Genomic DNA, 26308 nt, shown 5'->3' with positions numbered 1-26308 from the left:
GAAATGAAGAAATGAAAGGCGAAAGTTGACCACGGTTTGATCAAATGTTTTTGGAGCACATACCAAAAAGGGGTGGGGCTTATGAAAAGTCAATTGTCAATATCCAGAACAATTGTGAGCTTTTGGCTTTACAACGATCTACTCCAACAGTAGGAGGTGGAATTAAACAGCAACATTTCTAAAATCGTACAGGGCAAGCTGGTTGTCTAATAACTGGTCTGCAGTCTCATCCATCATATTTGAAATTAAGTTTGGGATCAGGATGTATGACTTCATGGTTGCATGATGTCTCAGACGCTGCCTCGATGTTCACTCTTGTCTTTGAACACTAAAATACTGTTGGTATGAAACTTTAACACTTTGAGGTCAAATGAAGAGTTTAAGGAGAATTTCTGATGTATTTCCGAGACTTAACCTCCGCAAAGAAAGTTATTTCTGTACATTCAGTAAGTTAGAGACTTATCTAACCAGACGTCCTGCTGTCATCAAAGATTTTTCTGCTGAGTGTTAACCGGAGCGATTGCACACTCTGCAACGAGACAGCCATTTGGTTTCGCACTGATTTCCCAGTATCCAAATGAAGAATTTTTTTTTTAAGGAATTTTAGTCAACTTTAATGGATTTTCTCTCCAGGCCTAGAGGCAGTAAACTAGAAAATCTGAAATGATGTGAAGACTCTTTATATTTGCCGTACATCTCATCTTCACGACTAAGGGGGAATCAATTATTGATCAGAGCTTCTACCTGATTTCAGGGACAGATGGCTCTCAGTTTGTACAGCAGACAGTCAGACTAGGAAACCTTGAGATGGCACAGACGGTAACATCATCCCACATTAACACTCTTTAAGCTTGTTAGTTTGCTACCTACACAGGCCTTAAAGCTCCACTGTGTAACATTTAGGATGTAATATAATATTCCTAGCTATGTTTTCAGTTCACCAGTAACTCAGAACGAACAAATCAAACACTGGCTCTAGATAGGGCCTTTAGTGCTTTTTGCGACTTTCGCGGCCACTGTAGTTTCTCCAACACACTTAACAATCCAATCTCATTCCCAGGTCGTCTAATACAGACGTGCTCAGTCACCGTTAGATGCCATTAAATCCTACATGGTGGAAGTTGTCCCGCTCCTTGTTGAGCAGAAAACCTCTAAACATCATCAGCACCGTCTACTGTCTCATGGTGGAAATAGTATCTAATCTTCTCATAATCAATTGATAGTTTTATTAGTTTATGATGCAAAAACCTCCAACATTCTTTGGTACCAGCTTTTTAAATGTTCTGTTTCTCAGTTTTATAGCTTTGTAAACTGAATATTTCTGTGTTTTGGACTGTTGGTTGGACTAAACTGGACATTTGAAGAAAGGCTCTGTGATGGGCATTTTTCATTATTTTAACATCTTATAGATCAGCAATATTTTTCCACAGTTTACACTTCTATTAGAGTAAACTGACTATTTGACAGATATTTCATTTTATTTTCAATAATAACAATAACAGTAGAGAACAGCTGATAAACTGAACAGTGAACCCAAACAGTTCGCACAATAACTGCAGAAAGTTTGTGCAAATACTATAATAATAATAATATAATATACAGTGCTCTTCAAAGTTTTGTTTTTAAATAATAATATGAACTTTAAAAATAACAATTGCATTTAGTTTTCTTTACAGAAATGAAACTTAATGCTGAGATACAGGCCTGCTGTGTGTATTTTTAAAGTTTTCTTACATCCCTTAAAATCAAGAAGACCTTACAACCCCCCATTAAGCTTTGGCAACCCCTAGTGGGCGTATTGAAATGTTATAAACTAATGATAATGGAAATAAGAGTTACCTGAAGCTTTAACTTTGTGACAACCAACATCTGGCAACAACTGTATCCTGGGAGAGAAAATGAGCAACATCAGAAAGAAATTTGTAAACCATATTTCTTTATTAAAGATTAAGAAACTCCAAGCAGCATATTCATAAATAAAATAAGGGTCTCCCTTAGATGGACTGTGACAGACTATATGCTATGACAGTACGTTTTCATCTTCTGACTTGGCGCTGGAGTTTTAACACAAAGGGGGGACACATGGAGCCACCCCAGCACACACACACTTCCTATTCACGTCCTCTCTGCTGACCAATCAAAACCTCAGGGTCCTTAGTCCGTCCGTCGTGTTGTGGAGCACAGTGAGAAACGTAAGTCGGTTCACAAGAGCAACTACTGACAGTTAGAAAACATCCATGTAGAGTCTTTTCACATGAGAGCTGCGTCAGAGTCGATGATCTGGTAAAAACCCTCCAACGCATGTTCAGAAACACTGAACTCAAGTCTGGCTTTTCTTCTGCTTGTCCATTTTCCAGACACACATGGCAGATTTGATTTAATGTAATTGGAGAATCGGTATTCACACAGGAGCAGAACATTAGCTTATTAACCCCCTTTGGCAGAGATTTGATATATTCATGGTTTATGTCTGATAGAGGAAATTAAATTATGAGTAATTTCTGCTCGGGAAATGATCACATGTTAAACATCTGTATCCACAGTAACATTAAACCTTTAATCACATCACAGGCTTAATGTAACAGAAAAGTATGTTGGTTCTACAATCAACAAACTGGTTTCATCTTTTTAGGGTGAATTTTGGCTCAAAGGATGACATCTATGTAATAACTTACGTCCAATGCCAACATTAATGCTAACAGTGGAAATACTTTTTTAATACACACGCCGGTCCACCGTGACAGTGTCATGTTTTCAACACGTTCTTATTTCACAATCAAGTTAGCAATAATAAATATGCAATAATAAATATGCAATATCTGCTTACACTTTTAGGAAAAGATCGTAAGTTACATACATACGAAATTGTCTTGTACTTGTCTTAGACTCGTCGGCCATTGGTCTCGCCAGATATTCTAGTTGGTCTCGACCAAGTCCGGCAATAAATGTTGCTTTTCTGAAGTAACTTTGTTCTTCTAAAGAAAACGAAACCATTGATGTTAGTTCTTGATGTAGTTTAATTCCAAATCTAAACAAGTATTGCCATTGGCCTATTTTTCTGTCTCTCACTTTACTTGGACTCTTTGGAAATGGGTCTGGACTTGGTCTCGGACGGGACAAAAGTGGTCTTGACTACAGAACTGCCTGCAGGTACTGAACCTTCATACTTTTATTGGAGGGCCTCTGGTTGAAATATTTAAATCTGATGATTTTATGACTTCTAACATGGATTCTTATTATTATTTTATTATTATACATGCATGTACTTTTCTTGTCTAGGCATGGCAAAACGTGACACTGACACAGTATCCTCTAGTGGATCGGTGGGTCTGTTATACACTTTAGTGCGAGACTGGCCTGAAATATTGGTTTCAAAAGGTTTGTTTCACCTGTCCCAAGTTTTCCATTTGTATAGGAAACCAAATCAGCATTGAGGTCACCAACTGAGCTAACCATAAACAAGTGTTTAGTTGTCTATACTTAAACATAACTATAGTTAATCTGCCACAGTCGCAATCTCACCCTAATGTTAACCATAACCTAGCTGCCGTGTGCAGATATTGTAGAAACCAACAGTTTTAAAAACGTTGGCATTAGACATAAAAGTCACTGAACATAATCCTGCTTTTGTAGAATCATCCATCATTGCCGTTTTTCTGGCGACACAGTTAGAAACGTGCAAGTCCCTCAAGGATTTTGTTGGGTTTTTTGGGGAGAATTGTTGCAGCCTAAAATGCCTGATATCAAAATAGAAAAAAATAGTTTCAGTATAATTCATTACAAATCAAAGGCAACTTGTTTCAGTGAGAATAAAAATGTTTGGAGGGTAAATGTAAGAGGTTCATGTCGCACATGTCTGGATGGTCTTCATCTCCAAAATGAGAAAGGAGGAAGTGAGTTTGGTGATGTACGGCTCAACATTTTGCACAAGAAACTACAGTCAAATTTGCGAAAAAGTTGCTGTGATTGGACAAACTTGCAAGGTTGAATGTGTGGGAACTGTTCCTGGAGGGACTGAATTTTGGATAAAGTCAGTAAGCACTGGTAGTTGCTGTTCAATTTAAGATTTAAGCAAGACATCTGTCAGATCACCATTTCAAGCATTAAATTCACCATCTAACTGATCATCAATAACATGAGATTTGGTGTTCAGTCTATAAAATGAATTTTCGGAATAAAGCTCTTCATACTGACAAGTTAATGTCCCTCCACTTCCTTTGCCGACATAAAACACTTTTTGGAGTGGAAACCCTTCAACGGTGAGCTGGTCTGTTTCTGTCTGACTGCTCATAGACTGAAAACTCTACTGTGTGTGATTAACAGCAACAATGTCTGGCAAATTAAAATTAATTCCAAACTTATTAGGCCCATAAATGCACATTAATTGCACTTATGACAGCAATCGGAGGGGTGTTGTGTGTGGTTTGTTGAAAATAGTTTTCCATAAAGGTTCATCATATAGTATTCCATAGAGAAAAACAATCCAGTGTTTAGCAAACATAATCAGATTTCCTTTATATTACAAGCAGTTGAGGTATGACACCTGCAGAATCTCCACGATTATGAGCCTCTGATTGCACTTTGGATAATGACGCCCTCTGTCATCCCTGCAGGTGATAATGGATCTCATTAGGAATGACTTGTGGGAATATGAGGCTTTTCGCTGTGACTCTCTCTCTTTGTGATTAAAATAACTGCTTTGCAGGAGAAAAACCTGTATACAAGTGTTTGACATTAAATTCTCTAGTATAAAAAATTAAAGACATATCTATATATCTGATAGTTCTTTCTACGAGACGTTTTTTTTCAGGTTAAATATAACAAAGAAAAAGGTCAGAGACTCTGAGGCTGCGTTTACACCACCAACTGTATGTTCAGCATTTGATTGAGATGAGCAGCAAAACAACGGACAAATGTGCTTTGTTGTGGACATTTGTGTTATTGAGACCAGTGGCTTGATGCCAAAAATGTTTGGTTCACTGTGTGACAAGCCCTCCACTCATGCAATTCCCTCAAGCCCAAGCTCGTTACATCTCATCTCAATTTGAAAAACCCTTCAGAAAACAGGAGATTGGAAAGCCAAAAAGAACACAATGAACTGTAAACTGACTCACATTCAGCTATTTTTGAGCTAAAGAAGGCAGTTTGAGAGTAGGGTTGTCTACCAAAACCAGGTCTTAAATTGGTACCAGTTTGGTGGGCACTGTAATACCAAAACTCTCTTTATCAGAATATTACTATTATATATTACTGGTAACTGAACGTTTTCCTTCCTTAAGAAGGTTTAAGAATTGTTAATAATACTTATTGATACATTACTGAAGATACCAATCTCTATCTGAGAAAATCTGAGTGTAACCGCAAAAGTCAATGGATTTTGGTTCCAACGTTCAGGAATTAATAAGTGGAATTGAACAGTCTGTAATCTTACCAAATGGTGGACGAATGTTGGGATCCAAACTTTCAGCAGTCGTGGTTAGTAACGGAAAATGTCCTGGTGCCAGAGGAAAACTCGACATTGCCTGGGAATCATGAATGTTTGTACCCAGTTTCATGGCTGTCTGTCCAATAGTTTAACCAACTGACAGACAAACATTGCCATCTCTCGAGCCAAGTCACTCGAAAAAAGAACAATATTGACTGTGGGCTGTCGATGATATTCAGCCATTTTTTTTTAGTTACCTATGAAGGTAGTTTAGAGTAGGTTTGCGTACCAAGACCTGGTCTTAAATTGGTACCAGTTTCTCATTTCTCAAGAACTATAACACGCTTTGGGCACTCAGTCATTATTTGAATGTGATTCATTAATTCATTTATTGTACTGGTAAATGAACTTTTTGTCTGAGAGAAAGAGTAATAAGTAGTTCTTGATTTATATACCTATATCGATACAATACTAACCCATCTATATCTGCTGAGTGAATGCTGTGTAGCAAGTGTAACCCCAAAAGTCAATGCATTTTGGTTCCGACATTCAGGAATCAAAAAGTGAGGCATTCGGTAAGGCTGGAATGCTCACTATAATGAAAACCATATGGTAAGATGGAAGAAAGTTGGGATCTAAACTTTCAGCAGTCGTGGTTGCTAACCAAAAATGTCAATCTGCTAGTGATGCTAGAGGACATATAACGAATTTGTATTGCCTCTTAATTCAAAACCTGTTCATTAGACCCAACCTCGCATTGAGCCCAACCATCGTTTGCGTTTGAGGGTCGACAGTAGGTGTGATCACAGCCTGACAGTCTCTACTTCCTCTCCTCTTGTTCTGTCTGTCCTCCCTTTACAAACTGAAACTCTTCACCTGGACATTACTGATGACAAATAAAAAGGTACTATAAAAACAAACCACTCAGCCGTGTGTAAAATAAGAACCAGATAAAACTAGTTTTAGACCACTAGTTTTTTTCCCCCCTATCGTTGAATGATTCACAATATACAGTCAACGTAAGAAAATGAATGTAGACTATTGATTTGAAAAAACAACGTATATTATATATTCAATACAAATGGAAAAAAAAAAATTGTGATCATTTTCGTCCGATGCTGAAGATATATATAGGGTTGGTACAGAGGTGCATAACAGTAGGTGTCCAACACTAAAATGTCCCTACAGCAGTGCATCATGGGTAGTCGTTTACATCGATGAGTTGTGGAGAGACATCGTTTAATTTCGGCACTTAGAAAACAATCACAATGAATTTCGCGTCATTGTTTCATATTGAACAAAATTTACAAAGCCATTCAAACAGTCATAACTTTTTCATCAATGTATATATATATTTTTTTTATCTCGTTTTGTTGGTTTTTTATAACTCAACTTCAAAAATTGAGAATATTCAAAATACACTTTAACCTCACTTCGTTCTCTTGGTATTTACAGTTATGTACAAGAGAAAAATTACACCCGCCAACCCGCCCGCCTCCCCGCTTTTTTTTGTTTTGTTTTTTTGTAACATCGGCTTTTCTGAACAGGTAGTCAGATACAAAATCTTTTTACTTTGTACATATATTTTTTTTTTCCTTCTCTAATCTTCCTCTAGAGATCCTAACTCGCCTCGCACCCAAAACCGGACCAAAGTCCAGAGAGCGACTCATCCTTAATGCAGTTTGACCCCGTCCTATCACCCCCCCCTCCTATATCACTATATAGATGTACTATGGGTGGCCTCAATGGCTTCGGGTATGGGTCCTGCGGAGACTGCCTGGTAGGACATTGGCATGGGTGTCTTGCCAGGGCTCTGCCGGAAGAGCCCCCCGTTGGGTGCCCTGTGTTTGCACTGCATGGTGCCGCTGAGGCTGGTGCTGCTGAGAGGGTGGTGCAGGGGCAACGTGTTGCTGCCAGGGCCCTGGGATGGGGGTAGCGTCCTGCCTAGGGTCCCCCCATGGTGAGGGTGGGGAAGAGGAGGAGGCGGCGCCCCCTCCCCGGGGAGGAAGGTGGTCACAGCGAGGCCCGAGGGCGGGTAGTCCCGCACGGACTCCGGCCCCGGCACCAGAGACGCCTGGCTGGGCTGCATGCTGCCGATGTCCAGCGCAGAGATCTCGATAGAGGGGCCGGGGATCTGCTTGTGGGCCAAGTCCTCGTCCAAAAGACTGTTCATACGACGATGCACCTGTTCCAGATTCACCTCCTTGTCCTATAAGAGGAGGAGTTGGGGGTGGAAGAGGACAGAGGAGAGACAGGGGGAGGGAGGAGAGGAGGGAGGAGGGACACAGAGGCTGAGATTGGCGATGGGCCGGTTTCTCAGACTGTTTCAGGTCTGCTGGTGCTCCATGCATTTCAATCTGTCATTGTTTTTGGTCGTGGCCTTTGTTTTAAATTGATGGGCTGCTATCAGAATCTTGGCTGATGGACAGCCTCTTGTTTCTTTTTGTGTCAAAAGCCCAACTGAGGCCACAGAAACCAATTTGAACGTGCACCTTGAAATCAAACTTGGCCAGTGAATATTAAAGGTTTGATGTCTGGAGAAAAACAATCCTGGAGCCAAACTGACTGAAGAAGGTTTGTTGTAAAGCTGGGTTTCTTTAGTAAGTCTGTGTGTGAGCAGGGTATGTCAAGGTTTTCATGTGAATGTGTTGGATTCAGAGACCTCTGGCGAAGGAATGATTGATTTGGATCTTGAATTTCTGATAGAAGACTTCATTTTGCCTCCAAGTATAAAACCAAATCTTAAGAGTTGGGTCAGAAATTCAATTAAATAAAAAATAAAAGTAATGTGAGTTGTAAAGTTTTGCGCTCTCTATATTTATGTAACTAAAACTGAAAATGTCTACAGTTGTGTTTTCTCTCCCCTCTGTGGGGGTGTTTTTTTCCTCGCTGACCTTGCAGCCAGTACACTCTGTGCAGGAGGATCGGAGAATCGGTTCCCTATCAGAACAATTTAATCAAAACATTGGCTGACGCTGCATCTCCTGCCGACTGCAGCCATGCATACTTGTTAGGCATTAATAGACACTTGAGTGTTTCCCTGTTGAACTGCGGGTCTGCCTCTGCACACTGGGTCATGGGAAGGTAAAGGACGAGGGGTAAAGAGAGAGATGGGAGGCGTGACTCGCATATCAAGCGAGGCCTCTGGGTCTGAATCCAAATTCCCGACATGTTTGAATGGATGCTGTCATCACTGTTTGGGGAGAGAATTTTAAACCAAATCGGTCACTTTGCAACAAAGTCAGTTCCTGAACGCAGCCTGGCTTGGCTCCAGCATTGGATTCACTTCAACTCAGAGGTACAATGATATTAGTCACAGTAACTCGTCACAGTGAGATTCAGAACAATGACACATTTACACTCTATATTAATACACACAGATATTCAGTTATGTTGCAGTGTAATCAGCACCAGGGATTTTACAAACCCGACCACCCAGGACCCCGAAGATAATTTTGAAGACAATTTTCTCTGAATTTAAGGATTCTTTTTTTAATTTTAAAGTAATAATCCTCAAGATTTTCATCATTTAAAAGGCAATTTTTGATGCCATTGTGAACATAATGTACTGCAGATCAGCACTTTTCCTACAGGAGCCATTTAAATGTCACAGTGATTTTATACTGGCGGAGTCCTCATTCAAAGCTAAAAAGAGTTCAATCAACAGCATAGCTTTTATTGTAAGACGCACAATAAATCAAGTGTATTTGGAGGTAAGCCCTTTTAGACATTTTTGTAATTTTTTGTCAGCAGATCAATAAATCAACGAGTTTGGCTGCACTGTAAACAAACAAGTTTGTCTTCCTTGAATTTCTAAGGCGGGTTTACTGCCCCCAGTGGTCGATTATCTCCACCAGAATTGAAATCTTAAGGATTATAACTTAAATCCATCCAACTGTTATACATTTTTTGTTTTTCTTTTTTTAGATTTTATTTTAAATACAGTTATACACCCTGTTTAAGTATGAGCTACATTCTAGCAGGGAGATTTTTATATGGATTTAAATATGTATTAAGTATGTAAGTTTGGTATAAATTGGTATTAGCCATTAAAAATGCCTCTATGTGCAATGTTAAAAGCCACAAATTTCTGAAAACATGACCTCTATGTCCTCATTTGCTACAGCCCTGATTAACAGGAAAGAAACTAATGGGAGGTTAATAGAAATAAAATGGCTGCCATTCACTCACTCAGGTCTTCCTATAAATGATTAGCCATTTACTGCGCATCATTTTCACTGGTGTTCGGACTGGATAAAGCCCTGCTATTGCAGAAAATGTCAAATTCCTCTCAAATTATCATTCAAAATTGGTTTCTGAATAAACCTGAGGTGTGTTCCTAATGTAGTCTAGTTTTGTGACGCTAATTTGTCAGTTAGCTAATTGGCACTCAAAAAGTCTCGGACTAAAAACAGAGTTTTCCCTCCGAAAGGCAGACGAGAGGCAGTTAACGTAAGAGAAACTGTTAAGGTGAGCCTCATGTGGAGGTAGAGTGGTGGAGAGAGTGAAACAGTCTATGATAGCGTATAGCAGCTTGTGAAACCTCAGAGACTCAGTGAATCTTGATTGGCTGCGGTTGCTGGGGCTAAGCATCTGTCTCCGGTCTTTGTTCTAACCTTAAAGGAACACATAAACATACAATGTGTTTAATCTCGACGACCCGAGCAGGTTTGAGTGATCCCTCTCCAGTCTCAAAGAGCTCCTCTCAAAGCCAATTAAAACATCTCACTACAGGTTATTGTTTCGGCGGACGGGCATCTCATTAAAATATGTTTTCAGCAGCGTCAAACTGGCAGCTAGCCTAAATAAATAAATGCCTGGGATTAAACCTCAGCCGGTCGTTAAAGACAGACTGGTGATGTAAGTGGAAAGGAAGAAAACAACAGCCATCTGAAAGCCTCCATTAATTTGGAAAACAAACAGCTCTTTTAATGAGTCCTGCCAGTGGGGGGGATTTTAAATTACTCTCCCTCCTGCTACTTTACTGCAACTGTCGAGTGGGTTGTGCTCAAGTGTGATAAGAACACTTTCTGGTTGTTTCTGGTTTATTTTGGATTCAAGTGGCCCTTGGAAACATTTAAACCCTTTGGCAAATCATCCTTTTATTTTACAGCAGGCTTCCTTTGATATCAATATCTCTCACTATAAGATGAGTGGCTGTCTCTGCAGTCTGATATACTGTTCTGCACTGTGACCACCTCTACAGTGGACATCTACCCTCCCTGTGGGCACGGATGATGAAGCTCACTTCAAGTGTGCAGATTGGACATTTCTCAGAGGCAGACATTTTCTCAGCAGTCGGCTTACACGTTAATAATGGAAGCCAATTATGTAGTTAAGTAATGTTTAACTGAAGCTCTGTGAAAGTGACAAAAGAGAGCCCGTAGCACACAGACTAATAACTCGCTATAAGTCAATGATAGTAAGTCTACTTAACTTTTCTGGTTCAAACCTTCAACATGCTCACAGTAACAATTTCAAAATGCTGATGCTAAAAGGGTATGATGTTTATCATGTTCACCATCTTGGTTTATTGTGTTAGCATGCTAATATTTGCTAATTAGCAATAAAGACAACAGCTGAGGCTAATGGGTATGTGGTAGTTTTGTTAGTTCAATAGGCTGCCATTCACTCACTCAGGTCTTCCTACAAATTATTAGCCATTTACTGCACAACATTTTTATTGGTGTTCGAACTGGATAAACCATTGCCACTGCAGAAAATGTCAAATTCCTCTCAAATTATCATTGAAAATTGGTTTCTAAATAAACCTGAGGTGTGTTCCTAATGTAGTCTAGTTTTGTGATGCTAATTTGCCAGTTAGTTAATTAGAACTGAGAAAGTATTGGACTAATTTCAGACATTTCCCAATGTAGTCTGGCTTTATTAGGCTAATTTACAAGTTGGCAAAGTGGCACTCAAAACTTCTTGGACTAAAATGAGAGTTTTCCCTCTGAAAGGCAGTCAAGAGGCAGTTAACTTAAGAGAAACTCTTAAGGTGAGCCTTGTAGTCTGATTTTGTGAAGTTAAATGGCCAGGTAGCTGAGTGGCACTCAAAAATGATTTTTTTTCTAATTTACTCTGGCTTTGTGAGGCCAAATTGTGAGTTAGCTAAGTTACACTACAAACGATTTGTGTACTTTGGCTCCACTCCACAGTTCAGGATAAACTCAAAAGAATTATTTCTGCTTTCTGCCAGCGCCACATATTTTGTAGAGTAATTTGACTTTGTAAAGGGGTTAGAAATAATATTGAGTCACAGGTGTTTTATCATACATGCATTAAAAGGCACTAAACCTGTTTGCAGGATTTCCATCACAGTGTTAGTTATTTTTCTGATAAACATGCCAACAACAGGTAAAAGTGAGGTCAGAGGTCAGCCCTTATGGAATGTGTTCATACAGTTAAAGATGACCAACTAAAACAAAGCAAGGAGAAACAGAAAGGCACTATAAGAACCTGGAGGGTTTCTAATGGCGGGGGATGCAGCGTTCAAGGTGAGAAGGCCCTCGGAAGCCCACATTCAGTACCTGATGGACCGGCATCAATTACAACTTTAATTATCGTATCGTCTGCAAAGAGCAGAAGCCCAAATTCCAATCAATTGCAATTAAGACCAAGGTGTCTGTTTTCAGATCATGAGCTAAATTAATTTGGGCAAGTTTTTTTTACATCTTAATGAGCTGAAACGTCTGGTTCTGGAAATAATTTCCTGTTCAATTTTCTGATAAGGAAATTGATTATTAGCTTTAGTGGTTTAATTGGTGGAAAGTTTAATGAGCCACCAGAAACTTGAACAACGAAAAAAGTTTGATTTAAAAGTCCAGTCGGTAGGATTTAAGGGGCTCTATTGGCAGAAAGGGTATATATTATCCATAAATATTGTCATTAGAGTATAATCACCTAAAAATAGTTTATCTGCAATTTATTGACAGAGGGAGTTTTTCTTCTATGGAGTCCACCATGTTCCTACAGTAGCCCAGAACGGACTTCCACGTTTTTAGGTTACCTAAAGGCCACTGTAGCTTTTCTAACACTTCAGTTGGTTGCAGTCTACAACCTCACCACTAAATGTCATTTAATCTTACAGACAAGCTATCTTTTTAAGGAAAACAAGTCTTTGTGAGGTCTATCATTTGTTGAAGTTCCACCTTCAAAAAAAGGTTTTAAGGGAATAAAATATCTAATCATTTTTGTTTAGTTTGTGGTTAAAATGGAGGAAAAACTAACATGAAATTAGTTCTTAGGTTTCCTGAAGATAAGAAATGCATTCCTAGTGCCTTAAACACTAACTCCTCCCTCTTTACTTTTTCATATTTATTAGATTATTTATTAAGAACAAATTAGAGATTCATTTCCAGAACTTAGGCCACAGAAAACAGGTATGAGGCCATGTTTCTGCTCAGATGTAGAATCACCAAAAATCAACCCTTGACAAAACAAAAAGGACCTTGGCGATGGCACAGATATGATTTTTTTTTTTATGTCTTTATTTTTAATAGTTATATAGGAGGTCTATTCTGACCTGTATCAATAGCTTCTGCTTCATCCCAGCCTCTCTCTCTGTCTGTCCAAATGTCCCTCCTCCCCTCCGATGAAGCAGTTGTAATGTCATTATATGTCAATGGACCAGAAACCCTTGCCAGTCTGTAATCCTTAGTAACCTGCACGAGATCATAGACAGTCAAGTGTAAATAAAAAAATAAAAGGGATAGATGGAGAGAAGGAGAGGAGATAGATAACACGGGTGTCCACATTGACATATAATTTGCAATAAGACGTGACACAGTGATAGTACCAGGGGTTATGGACTGGGATGTTGGAGACAAATCTTATTGCTAAAGGGCGACACACCCAACGTATACTGTCTGCTCACACTTTAGTTTATGGATCCACGTCAAAACTTTGTCCCCTGTCACATGACACAAACCTGCACCCTGATGATACCCTGTGTTTCTGTTGAGTTGTGTGTGTGTGTTGGGCACAGGAGGTGAATGTCTGGAGGTAGAACTTATAAATGCAGGTCTGAGGTCAGTTTATGTTTAAGTGTAGCCTTAATGAGAGCTTGAAATGTCGTCCCAGTTCCAGACTATATACTGTCACTGTACGGTACTGAGTACTGGCGGGGTTTTGGTCTGATAGCTGGTTGGTCGGTGGACTCTGTGGCCAGCACATTTTCTTTTGAAATGAGAAAACCAAAATAGTTTTGAAAATACATTTTCTAAAAGTTTTTAGTTTTTGTTTTGGGAATAAAAACACATAATGGAAAAATGACCCATTTTGTTCGTCGTATTTAGAAATAGTATACATTTGGTTTTCTTATTTAAAAACTAAAATCTGTTGGCCACTGACCCTGGTTCTTCTCCCCCCATATTCAACCGGGCATGCCTTTATGACTTTATGTTTGGCCCGGTGAGACACACTGCCCGACATTGTTTACTTGAGTATTTTGTCCTTAAATAGGAAACAAACGGTGTGTTTCTCCGCTTCAGATCTTCTCTGAATGATTGATTTCTGGTCTAGTGTCACAATATTGACATAGCATGAAATTCAATCTGGAGTCTGCAGCGGAGGGATGTTTTCTGGGATGTGCTGCGGTGCTTCGGGGGGAATCCAAAAACGGAGCTAAAAGAGAGACTATTGGACTTAAATTGACACAAACACATCTATGTTAGCTGTTAGCTAACATTTTAGCCATAGCAATTTGACAATAGCCAATAACATATTTGTTTTATGGATGGACATCAGTTAATACATGATATGCAACGACAGTCAAAACTGCAAAATTCTCATTTGAGGCTTTTGTTTCGTTGTTCCATTCTATTTTTTAACACTTTCTAATTGCAACACCTTCCTCTGAATGTGCACAGCATTTAAATTACGTAAATGACTCAAAAGCCTGTTAAAATCTGTATAAAGTATGGTAGTGGGAGACCACGTACGGAAACCCTGAAAGGCAAAGTGAGAAAATTCTGGTGATCTATTTTATCGCTCTTGTTTTATTACTTAAGAACAAGTAAAAAAAAAAAAAAAGTAATTTTGCTTTGCCAGGATTATCTTTCTAAGTTCCTTAATAGTCTTTTTTATTTGTAAAACAGGTGATAACTCGGAAAAACTAGGTTTTAAAATTTAAATAGGTTTAAAACCTTTTTTTTCCAGCTGTTTTTAAATCATAAACACAAGAACAAAAACACTTTAAATCAGATTTAGAAAATGGATCACCAGAACTTTTTTTTTCTCACTTGCCTCTCAAGGATGTGCTTAAGGTTTAGGTAATCTCTACAAAACGCCAAAACACGTAGGAACATGACTCCAAATCAGTTCAGGTTGTTTTAACAATAAATGTAATTGTGTAAACTATTATAAAATGTTTTCAGCATAACATTGACTTAGTTTTAATTTATATTTAACACGCATCAATTATCAGGTACTTCCTTTAGAGTTGATGAGATGGTTATCAGTTGTCATTAATATTGATTATTGAGTGCATTAATGTTTAATTAACTGCTTTTCCTCTTTAAACTCTGAAGATGTAACTATTAGCTCAGCTGTTATAGTGACTTGTGTTTCATTAAACAGAGAGCCATCTGATAATTGGCGTCTGTATGGTTTTTATTCAGTAGGCACTTAGTAAGAGTATCTATTAGCAACAACAGCAAATGATTTGGACTAACTGTGATAATGCCACTGTTAATGTCAAAACCCAGGGAGAGCTGCACTTAAAGGTTCGCTTAGATATGATAAATTACTTTCTTGTCTCTTGACGTCTCGTAAGGATTTCACAATGAAATGGAAAATGTCCAAAAGTGTTAAGAAAGTGTGTCTGTTATCGTCCTCCGCCCGAACAATCTCTCTCTCTCTCCTGCTAATTATAATCTCTTTTCAGAGCCCTTGGGTGCAGGAAACTACCAAAGCCTCACTGTAGAAAATGAGTTTATAACAATAATTCAATACTGAGCACTTGAATGGTTACGGATCCGCCACTGTGGGAATTAATCATTAAAGTCTGTGGGTGTGCTCGGTTGTTTTAGTGGGGGGGGGGGGGTGTTTGCCGGGGAAACATGCAGGACGTGCCAATAGCCAAATCCTGACTTGCTGGTCTAATTGTTTGCCTAAGGCCTCGAGTGTGTGAATCAAGGCAAAGCAGACCAAGAGGCTACTGTTTCATGAGCGTATTAGTAAAAGGTAATGGTCAGTGTGCCGTGTGCTTCATGTGGTTTAGAGAATATGCCAAACAAAAACAGATGAGCTCTGGTGTCTGTAAGTTTAGGACGATGTGGGTGGGGAGCGATGGACGGATAAAAGAAAAAATGGAGGAGGGGTAATAATAAGAGACCAAATTTGATTTCAATCAGTGGCTGATGTGGCACAGAGCACATCTACCTACACTGTCTTATGTCACCACCCTCTGTCCCCCAGCTCTCCATCACTAACTCTACTCTCCTAACCCTCTCTCCTCTACAGCTGGGTGTACTGGAGCTCCACTAAGTCGGGGCTCGCGTCTGCGGCTGGATCCTTAAAGTAGAGTGTGGCAGTGTCTTCCCCCCGCTGGCCCGTCCGCCGGGCCCTGTGCTCGGTCACCTCTTTGGGCTGCTCCTGGCGGCAGCGGTTGCTGTTCCACCAAGCCTCCAGCCCAGCCACCAGGCAGGCCAGCAGCAGGCCGGCGGCCAGGATGCAGAAGACACCGGCGAAGCTGTGCAGCTTGAGGGAGCGGCCATCCGGGTGGGCACTGGCGTGGCTGTTGAGGTCACAGCGGCCGGTGCGAGGCCACCACTTCTGCTTCATGATGTCTAGGTCGCCTTTCTCCTGCAGCTCCAAGATCCTGAAGATAAAGAAGAAGACATAAACAGGTGAGTCAAAAAGACCATTAATTCATATTTCTGACTTAAAGACAACCTTCTTAATTCCCATGATCCTCAGGTGCCTCACCTTACAGGTTATTTAAATGAGATTTACAACAGTGGAAAGACTAATAAAGATGGGTTTGGTGAGTTTTATTTGGTTTCTGTCCACTTTAAATGAAGTTACAGTGTTACGATGATGTGTGAGATAAAATTAGTGTTTTTGTCTCTGGATTTTCTGTTTTTTTTCACAGAGGTTGAATATAGGTGATAATTTGTGGCTTCAGAGTGACAGCTGTGTTGGACTTTTTTGTTCTGTCTCAGAAAAATGAATCGACACTTGGAGCTGAACATCAGCAGTTGATTTTCTCTCTCTTGGGCCCCAAAAGAAAAAAAAAAAAAAAAAAAATATTATAAAAAAAAAATAAAACAAAAAAAAAAAAAAAACAAATTTTTTTAAAAAGAAACAAAAAATTATTTTTTTTACAAAATTTAAATTAAAAAAAAAAAAAAAAAAAAAAAAAATTAAAATTAATTTTAAAATAAAAAAAAAAAAAAAAAAAATAAATTAAAAAAATAAAAAAAAAAAAAAATTTTTTTTAAACAAAAAAAAAAAAAAAAAAAAAAAAAAAAAAAAAAAAAAAAAAAAAAAAAAAAAAAAAAAAAAAAGGGGAAAAAGGTGCGGAGAAGGAGAGGGGATTAGAGTTTTGGTTTTTTTTTGTCCTTGGTGTGGTGTGAAAAGCAGGTTGCAATATAGGCAGTCAGCTTTCACCCATAAGGGAGCGTGAACACTGCATGGTGATTCTGTCGTCATTTAACACAAAATTATTGGCAAGAAATTGGAGTTTAAGTGGAAAATAAGTGCCTGTAACTATCTGCAATTTTAAAACAGGGTTTGAACTACCCCCAAAAAAGGAGAATTACAGTTTCAACTGTCAGTTTTTGATTTGAGAAAGAAAAAAACACAGGCTGTTAACTTGTTCACTACTGGAGGACAGTACAGTTAAAAAAGCATCAGTGCAATGCATGATTGTTAGTAACTCCTGACTAACCATCAATTGTACACTTGTCTGTAGTGCACTACTCTCATCTCTGATTATTGGTTGCTGTTCACCAATTAGAGAAACAATCGACCAATCACAAGTGGTTTTGTTAATAGAGTCTGGTGGGCTGTATTTGTTTTGGTCAGAGATGGTGGTGCTCTAGTGCAACATCCAGTGGCAGTGAGATAATCTTTAACATTTGTCATGTTGAACAAAGCAATATGTTGACTTCTGTAAGTGGACTCCTGGAAACATCTGCCTCACACTGGTCACCATGTTTGTGTCAATTTTTCTGTTCCAATGAGGACAAAATCAGATCAACGAAAATGTTTGTGGGAAGGGATTAAGGGGGCCGCAACCCAACACCACAAAGGGGAAAAAATATAAAAAAAAAAAAATAATAAAAAAAAAAAAAAAAAAAAATATTAAAAAAAAAAAAAAAAAAATAAATTAAAAAACCAAAAAAAAAAATTTTTGATTTTTTTTTTTTATTTTTTCTCCTTTTTTAAAAAAAAAAAAAAAAAATAAAATAATTAATTAATTTTTTAATTTATTTTTTTAAAAAAAAAAACCTACATAAAAATAAAAAATTTAATTTTTTTTTTCCTTAATCTTTGTTTCTCTTTTTTTTTTTTTCTCTTTTTTTTTTTTTTTTTTTTTTTTTTTTATTTTTTATTTTTTTTTTTTTTTTAAAAAAACACTGTTTATCTACCAATATTAAGTTTTGCGGAAGGTGTGGTTGATCTTAGCCACCTCTGACCACCCACTCTGGGAGGAATTTCTTTTTCTTCATTCTGGGAGGAGATACAGGTCACCCACGGTAAAATGCAACAGGTTTAAATTTTCCTTTTTTTCCAAGAGCAATAAAAGACCTGACTTTGCACTGTGCTGTTGACTGCACTGCTCAGCAGCACTTTATGATGGCTACCGTTCTTTTGAACGAACAGATGCGGTGTACTGTAACGATTGTAATTAATGTCCCATGTGTCCTTGTATGTTGTGCTCATGTTTTTTGACCCTCTACTGTAAATCAAGTTTCCCCTCAAGGGACAATAAAGATTGAACTGAACTGAACCACTCTTGAAGTTGTTCACCATGATGGTAGCTTGTTCTCTGGCTCAACAAATATCATCAGGTCATGGAAGCCTCCTCCTTTCTCCTTCCTTCCTGGATTCACTAAATCCATAGTATTTTGAAAATTGACCAGATTCTCTGTAACATAGAAAGACTTCTTCTGTCAATCCTCTAGTGAAACTTCTCTGGCAGCGGCAGCAGCAGCAGAAGAAGACGTCACACTGACACAGAAGGCATTTCGCACCGCTTCATCTGAAACATCTCTATACTTTCTATACATTGGACGTATTGGTGACAGACAGTAAGTTTCACGCAGCAGGCCGGCTCTCCTCGTTGTGTTGAGTTATGGAGTTAATTAAGCAAACTCTGCTGTGACCACTGAAGTACAATCTGCTTTTAGCTGCAGTAAAATCAGCGCCCAATTTGCTATATTTAATCTGCTAAACTCAGCGTGAACATGCTGAAGGTCAGTGCACTGCAGTTTCCATCTATCCACCCCCCCAGAAACACCCTGAGGACAAAATAGTTTTACAGCACAAATGAGCAGCAGAAGCAACAAAGTCTGCAAAGGTTATTAATGGCAGGATTATCAAATAGAAAGCCAGGGATGGAGGTAATACAGCAGTTATGGGACTAGGTATTAAAATGATGGTTGGAAATGTGGAGATAATGGCTTTTGCGCTGAACAATAGCTCTGCCCTCAATTTAACACCCGGGCACATTATTCCTGGTCGTCCCTGAGCGTTGCACTGTGAGGACGTCTGTGGCCGCTGGACGCCTGCTGAACTGGGCCTGGCCAGCGCAGAAAACTTCATTAATGGCGAGCGGTTTTGTCTCCATTCAGTGCCACAAATTAATCCCTAAACAAACACAGAGCTGCTTAATTAAAGAGGAAGAGTGAGGTGCAGAGGGAGGAGAAGGAAAAGGGGAGGCCGGGATTGAGAAACGGTCCCTCAGGAGGGCAATGAACCAGACAAACTGCCGCCAAAGAGGGAACACAGGGGAAGCTGCATGAGGTTGAAGTCAGAGTCAAGAGTTTTTTTTTCTTAACTTTGAACATCACAAAAATGTTTTATTTCTTAGATTTAAGAAAAACAAGACAAACTGAAACAAGGATCAACAAACATGGATTTCATCTCCTAGAGCGAGCATCAGTACAACCAAATAATGAACAGAATACTTTCAGAATAAAACCTCCATATTACCCAAGGGCTCTTAGTGGCTTCGCCATGACAACCAATATTGTGCAATATTGTTCAAGTTACATCTATATTACACAGTACAATACCTCTGCGCTCATACTCGCATGCTATGAATACACAGTGTAAATGAACTTGTATCTGCTGATTTAAGTAAGGGTTAGGTAGGAAGGGGCAGGCAAACAAAATACAGGACTATTTAGTGTGTATCGAGTTTTGCTTTCGTTCCACGTTGAAATGATGCAGCTACAAAAATGGTGGAAGCTGATGATTATGATGAATAAAATGTCGCCGTACAGAGCCGAGCACTGCAGATAAAACTGAACAAGATATTCATTTATGTGCCACTCGTAAGTGAGTAATGGCCTCCAACCCGACGCTAGGTATCCTTCTAGCGTCATTTCTGGATGTGCAGGGCTCAAGTTAGAAACAATAAATATGCAACATCTGGTTAGACTTTCAAAATAAAGTTTGAGTGGTTACCGCAGTTTGGTTAAGTTTTGGGAATTGTTGACTTTCTACTTCATGCGGGACACCAGTAGCAGTCTCCTAGGTTAAAGTCTTATACTTATACAGTTCAGGGTGTTCATCGTCTCCACCTTTCAAAGGTCGAGCTTTCTGAAATGTATCCTAAAATAAATCCCCTGTGTGTCCGATGTGTCCGATATTTCCAGCCTCGCTGGGGAACATATTTTGGCTGTGCCCAAAATGATCCAATTTTTAGATGTTTAACTCTCTGTCCAATGTCCTGGGCCATGAGGTTGGAACCTGACCCGGTCTGGGGAAGGAAACCCCTCTCAGAGGACACACTGTGGGATTCAAAATCCTTTTACCTCGCAGATTAATTCTACTGAACTGGAAACTGGCACAATCTCCCATTTTCACCACGTTGGTCAAAGATGTTACGCAACACCTTAAAATGGAAAAACTCTGATTTATCTTACGAGGTACAGCTGAGTAATTCCATAAAGCTTACTCACCATTCAAAGCAGCTCTGTAGCTGGGTTAATGTTTACACTGTGTACGTACTGTTCTGTTGTTAATTTATTGGTATGTTAAATCTGTGCTGTTTTTGTAATATTTTATACCATAGCACCTACTGTTTGTAAACCAGTTTTTTGAGTGTGTTTACATCCATTTTTAGAACAAATTGCAGCAGTTTTAATATAAAAAAGTGGACGTTAACCTGAAAGGAAGCCATTGTTTCATCTCACATTGAGTCTGAAACAACAGAAGCATCCTAACACCTACAGACTGTATCTGCGTGCTTCCTCAGGTGATCTGATCTTACTAAGCGGACAGTCTCAAAGCTTTAAAGAGCCGATCTGAGAAACAGGATTAGCCCATGTCCTGAGAGGGGGAGAGAGAGAGAGAGAGAGAGAGAGAGAGAGAGAGAGAGAGAGAGAGAGAGAGAGAGAGAGAGGATGGAGTCAGATAACGGCTGGGGGAGGTGTAAATGACATTTTTAGTGAGTTGCTCTCGGGCCCCCAGGCATCCCTCCCACGCCGCCACGGGGCGCACAAACACATCACCAGAGAGCACATTTCCCCCCGCTCTGGTAATAACACCGACAGCACAGCGGTGCGGCCGCTAATGCTCTGTGTTAACATCTCTATTAATGCCGCTGCTGTTGGGCTCGAACCTCCACAATCTCTATTTGTGTTTTTCATCCTCGCTGAAATTACATACAGAGTTGCACGCCGCTTTGAGGAGTCGCCGATCGTGCACGGCAGACATCACACCGTTTCTCGGGGGGGGCTCCGGCTGTGAGCTGCTGTATAATAGCTGCCCCTTTCATATAACTTCACGCGGTTAGTTCAGAGGCTTTCAGAGCAGCTCCTGAGGACTGTGAGCCCCACTGCTTTTCATTCCAGACGCCAAGTCGCAGAAGCGTTTACACCTGGGAGGCCGGGCGCAGGTATTTCACTGAAAACTCAGTTGGCAGTTTGACCCGAGTTTAATTCTTTAAAATAAATGTGGATAAAGTCGCTTCCTGCGAGCTGCAGGAACCGGTACCGAGGAGACGACGGCTCATAGAATATGTGAGAATAAGGTTTGCCGCCATATTGAATTTATTGGAACTTGTTCAGCAATTTGGGGCATTTTGTTGAATATCTATTTGAAACATGAATCCAGGAAGAGCAAAAGAACTGTTTAAGTTTATTAACTCAAACAATTTAAGTATTAAAAAGATTTTATTTAAGTAGAACTTTATTGTTATGGTAACTCAGTAACTAAATCTGCTAACTGCTAATGTAGCTGCCAATGCCTGTTTGACCCAAATGAACAAACTAACATTGGATATTTCTATATAGTCATTCTCAGTGTTTGACACCAAAATGAAAGTTCGTTGTAGCTCCTTCAAGCTAACTTTATAAATACTCCTCCTGATCTATATGAGCTTAGACGGCAGCCATCTTTAAACACCTAATATCTTGCTGCTTTGGAAGGTGCAGCTTTAAAATCAGATCCATTCGAACCTGAATGATTCATAAAACAGACCTACTGTTGGTGAAACATAAAGAATCATTTTTACTCTGTTTCTGTGTGTTTAGGATTATAAGTTTGTCAACTCATGTTTCTTTTTCACACCAACTTCTTGTCCGCTTTCTGGGCGCCAATCGATATGAGATGGATGAGAAAGTTCTCCGTTTTTTTCCGGGGTCCTCACACCGTTAATTCATGATGTAATAATGAGGAGATTTACTAAATGATCTGCGCGATTCAGAAACTCGCAGCGGGATCAATTTGAGTTTGGGAAGAGCGAGGAGACGAGGTTTCACTCTGTGTCTCAGTGATTTCATCTTACACTCACACTGAAGGAGGTAATTGAATTTCCTAAAAAAAAATCCAGCCTTTTGCTGAGACATCTGCCTCCCAAAATCAAATAAGTAATTAGCGCGCGGCGCTCTGTTTACACATCACACCGTGAATAATCCCTTTCGCTTCACAACAGCGCTGCTTGTTTCATGTGAGCTTATGTGACTTTAGAGCGCTGTTATTAATTTAACTGAGAGTCAAATCTCCCCACAGGAGGTGTTTTCTCAGCTCCAACTAAACACCTTTTTAACAGCCACAAGTTTCAAACACCTGCGCTGCTCTGTGAAGTTCAAAATAAGTCAGCGTGACACTTTTCAGCCCAAAGTCAGAGTGTTTAAAACTGGTCTGTTGTAATTGGCTCAGACAGACTCTCTCTAAGTCTCTTCACTCCCATCTGAGGGTTCGCAGGCCGATAACGAAGACTTAGTGTCAACAAAGAGGATCAAACTCCCGACAAAAGCCTCAGAGCGTCGTCGTTAACGCCACATCAAACTCTGATCCAGAATCCTGATGAGTCAGCAAAACTGTGACAGGTTTCTTCCTCTGACTGGACGTGTTTATGACTAACGGAGCGGGAAGAGCTGACAGGGATGTATGTGCAATAAAAAAACACACTGAGGAAGAGGAGGAAGAGGTCTTATAAAGTCTGTTTTCATGCTCTTCAGCTAATTTTCTCCACATATGCATTTAATCGTATTATTTATTTCAGGCTTTGTAATAACGATGAATTCATTAATCTTAGTTTATGATCACTTTTAATTGAGAATGTTTAGAGTTCTCAAGAGTTTAGTTCTTCATGTCTGTGCGTCAGCGTTGTGGTTGTCTGTCAGAAGCTGTCATACATTGACTGTTGATCCAGTCTGAAGCCACATTGTTACCATCCACTGTTTAGATCTTGGTGCTTTTTAACTCTAGATTTGAACCGGATGAAGGATTTTAGTCATCGGACGTCTGGATCGTAAGTTATCAGAGAAACAAGCTCAGCTAACATTAGCAGCAGCTCGCCTCAGACCGTTGATATCTGTTCTCACTCTTTTTAAGAATCCATTTTCCAGCAGTTTTTCTTGACAATACAGGACAAAACTCGGCCACGTTAGCTCGCTTTTCATGTCCGCTAGCGTCTAGTCTTGTTCTTCCTCGTCTTTGTCGGCACATTTTTTCACATATTACTACCACCATTTTGTGGATTATGAAAAAAATGGGGACCCCCTCGTAAAAACTAGCTCCACGAGAGGTTAAAAACTCCACAGGGTATCTTTAAAATAAAATTGATTCAAGAAATCCAGGAGAACAAAATGATGATGACGACTCTTTGATTCATCCCATCTCTATTTACAGGTTGCAGCACTTCAAATGTTAGTCTGCTGCAGGTCGAAGGTCGCTCCTGTCCCTCTTGCTGAATGTGTCACTTACTTCTGAGAGAAGAGGTCTCTGTAGGGACTGCCGTGCTGCATAGCGATGCCGTAGCCTTTGCTGCTCATGCTGTTTCCTGACACAGTGATGGTGCAGTCATCGTCCGTCAGGGCCGCGTACTCCAGCACCGCCATGTCCCACAGGAAGGCGTAGGGACTCTTCTTCGCCTGCAGACACATAAAAGGCACACGGAGGAACACTGTTACAGTCACAGCTTGTTTACAAGTCAGTGTTTCTTTACCACTTTTCACACTCGCTGACCGTACAAAAAACAAATCTCCAGATTTGGTTCTGGTTTCTATGGAAACACTGGACTTCAGTCAATCAGCTCTAATTTAAGTCTCCTCCCGTATGGCAGCCAATCAGAGAGCTGACTGGTTGTTCATTTGGAGCTGTCAGAGGAAAGTTTAAATCAATCTAATGTTCAGAAACGTTTTCAGGAAAAAAAGAAAAAAAGCCACAAATGAATTTCTCTGTAAACTGAATATCTTTGGCTGTGGGACTGTTGGTTGGACTGAATGACTGATTACTTGTCTAGTCAATGAAACGCTGTATAAAATGATTCACAAGACCGACAGCCACGACAGGATGTTTTTACTGTGAAGTTAACGCAAACAAAATAAAAGCACTGCTCTGGAAATTTAAAAAGTTTAGAAAAGTACAGTAGGTGGTTTTAAAGGCTGTGGTGTGTGGCACTGGTTCATGCTAAATACTTTTACCTTTAAAAATAAACAGAAACAATACAATTTAAAAGTTCCATTGAGACGCAAGGAACCAGCCTAACAAACAAACAAACAAACAAACAAACAAACAAACAGAACTTTCCTTGGCAGAGCTAATAAAATGTATTCTTTTTTTTTATTATTATTGTTTTAATATACTAAAGAGCCGTTTTGTAAAAAACAGGTTCAAGATGCTTGAAAATGGGAATCCAAAACTTTACAACTTCCTGTTGTAATTTGAAACAAGCCAATTTTACAGAAAGTCACAAATGTACCTACAAGAATAAAAGAGTATATTGTATTGTATCTTAATGTTATCATTTTATAGAAGCCAGTGTTACAGAAAGTTGATCAAGTATATCGTATCAGATAGTAAACAACTTTCTGTTGTAATTGTGTACAAGCCAGTGTCACTTCCTCTAACTCGATATCTTGATATGCAGAGGAGGTGTGGCCTCCTCTTGGCTGGGTGAGGAGGTGTTGGGTGAGGAGGAGGTGACAGTAACACGCACATTAAAGCAGCAGCAGGGTGCAGAGTAAGTGGATGAGGATGTGGGTGTTTTCACTGTGTCAGCAGAGCCGCTGCAGCAGCTTTCACTTCAACCTGTTCGCTGTCACTGCTAATTGTTTGTGTGCATGTGAATACAAAGTGTTTGTACACCTCCTCCCCTCCCTCCCTCCCTCTTCTCCCTCTCCTCCTTCCTTGTAAAGAAACCAGAAGACTTGAGTCTTCAGATCCTTTCACGCTGTTACAACCTAATTACCACATCACGTCTCTTTGATGCTCTGATTGCATGTGCTGTTAGCTTCTGCAGGCTCTCTTTGTGTCTTCCTCTCATCGTCTATCCAGGTAACTCCAGGAGAGAAAGAGCTGTGTGGTGTTCGCAGAGCTGCACAAAAGATGCTAAGCTACGTGGTGTCACGCTGCGAGGCTGAGAACAAAGAGGCGTTCAGCAGGATTTCTGAATCAAAAGAGGACTAACAGGGACACAGAAAACCCAGACTCTAAAGCTCTGTGCAGATATCCACAGCTACAGCGAGACCTCCACTCCTGTTTGTTGACCAGAATATGTGTATGCAATGACATTATGAAGTCATCTGTGGGGTGAGTTTCAGGAACTGAATCATCTGAGAGAAACAGATAAAGATTTGAGCTCTAAAACAAACCCCTAGCTGCTGCTGAGAGGACGGTCTCACTGTTTGAATGTGTCTCCTCCAGCACTGTGGGAAGAATGCGGGAAAGCCGAGTGGCTCTGTGTTGGAGAAGCATTCGATGGTGGCAATAAAACAGATTAAAATGTGTGTGCGTGCAACCGTTTGGGGCAGAAAACGTCAGAAGAAAATGGCGGGGGGATGTTTATCATGCAAATGGCTGAATAATGGATGCGCTCAGAGCCGATTTGTCTCTGAAGCTAATTTGTCATCAGCCTTTTTGGGAGATCTATGAGTATAATAATGTACAGCAGCGAAACACTGCACACACACACACACACACACACACACACACACACACACACACACACACACACATGGCCTCACTAATTGGTGTTTTGTGGAAGTGCTGTTGCAATTAAGTAATGGGTAAACAGAGGAGTGTGGTTGTATGTTTGCCTGCTGTGAATAAAACAGGAGTGTGTGTCTACAATTACTCATATGTGACAATTACACACACAGACACACAGACACACACACACACACACACACACACACACAGTAAACCTGATGGCACATTATGAAATCAAAACATATGAGTGTTATACGTCTCCAACAC

The 26308-nt window shown here is 39.8% G+C and overlaps 1 protein-coding gene across 2 annotated transcripts in view; it reads right to left on the bottom strand.

The window, feature by feature from the left end:
• Positions 1 to 1919: 1919 nt before the first annotated feature.
• Positions 1920 to 26308, bottom strand: part of LOC127372972 (glutamate receptor ionotropic, delta-1-like) — a 79033-nt gene continuing 54644 nt past the window's right edge. Inside the window, exons 11-14 of one of the 2 annotated variants that reach the window (XM_051416968.1) lie at positions 23816 to 23982; positions 16007 to 16247; positions 12951 to 13089; positions 1920 to 7634 (exon numbers count right to left, since the gene is read on the bottom strand). In XM_051416968.1, coding sequence (XP_051272928.1) covers positions 7168 to 7634; positions 12951 to 13089; positions 16007 to 16247; positions 23816 to 23982 — 1014 coding nt within the window. In that variant the 3' untranslated portion in view covers positions 1920 to 7167. The remainder of the gene's footprint in view (positions 7635 to 12950; positions 13090 to 16006; positions 16248 to 23815; positions 23983 to 26308) is intronic. The other variant, XM_051416969.1, reaches the window with a different exon arrangement.

Source organism: Dicentrarchus labrax, unplaced genomic scaffold, assembly GCF_905237075.1.
Source record: "Dicentrarchus labrax unplaced genomic scaffold, dlabrax2021, whole genome shotgun sequence".
Classification (NCBI taxonomy): domain Eukaryota; kingdom Metazoa; phylum Chordata; class Actinopteri; family Moronidae; genus Dicentrarchus; species Dicentrarchus labrax.
Note: the sequence above shows the minus strand (reverse complement) of the source record. Positions and strands in the feature narration are given on the sequence as shown.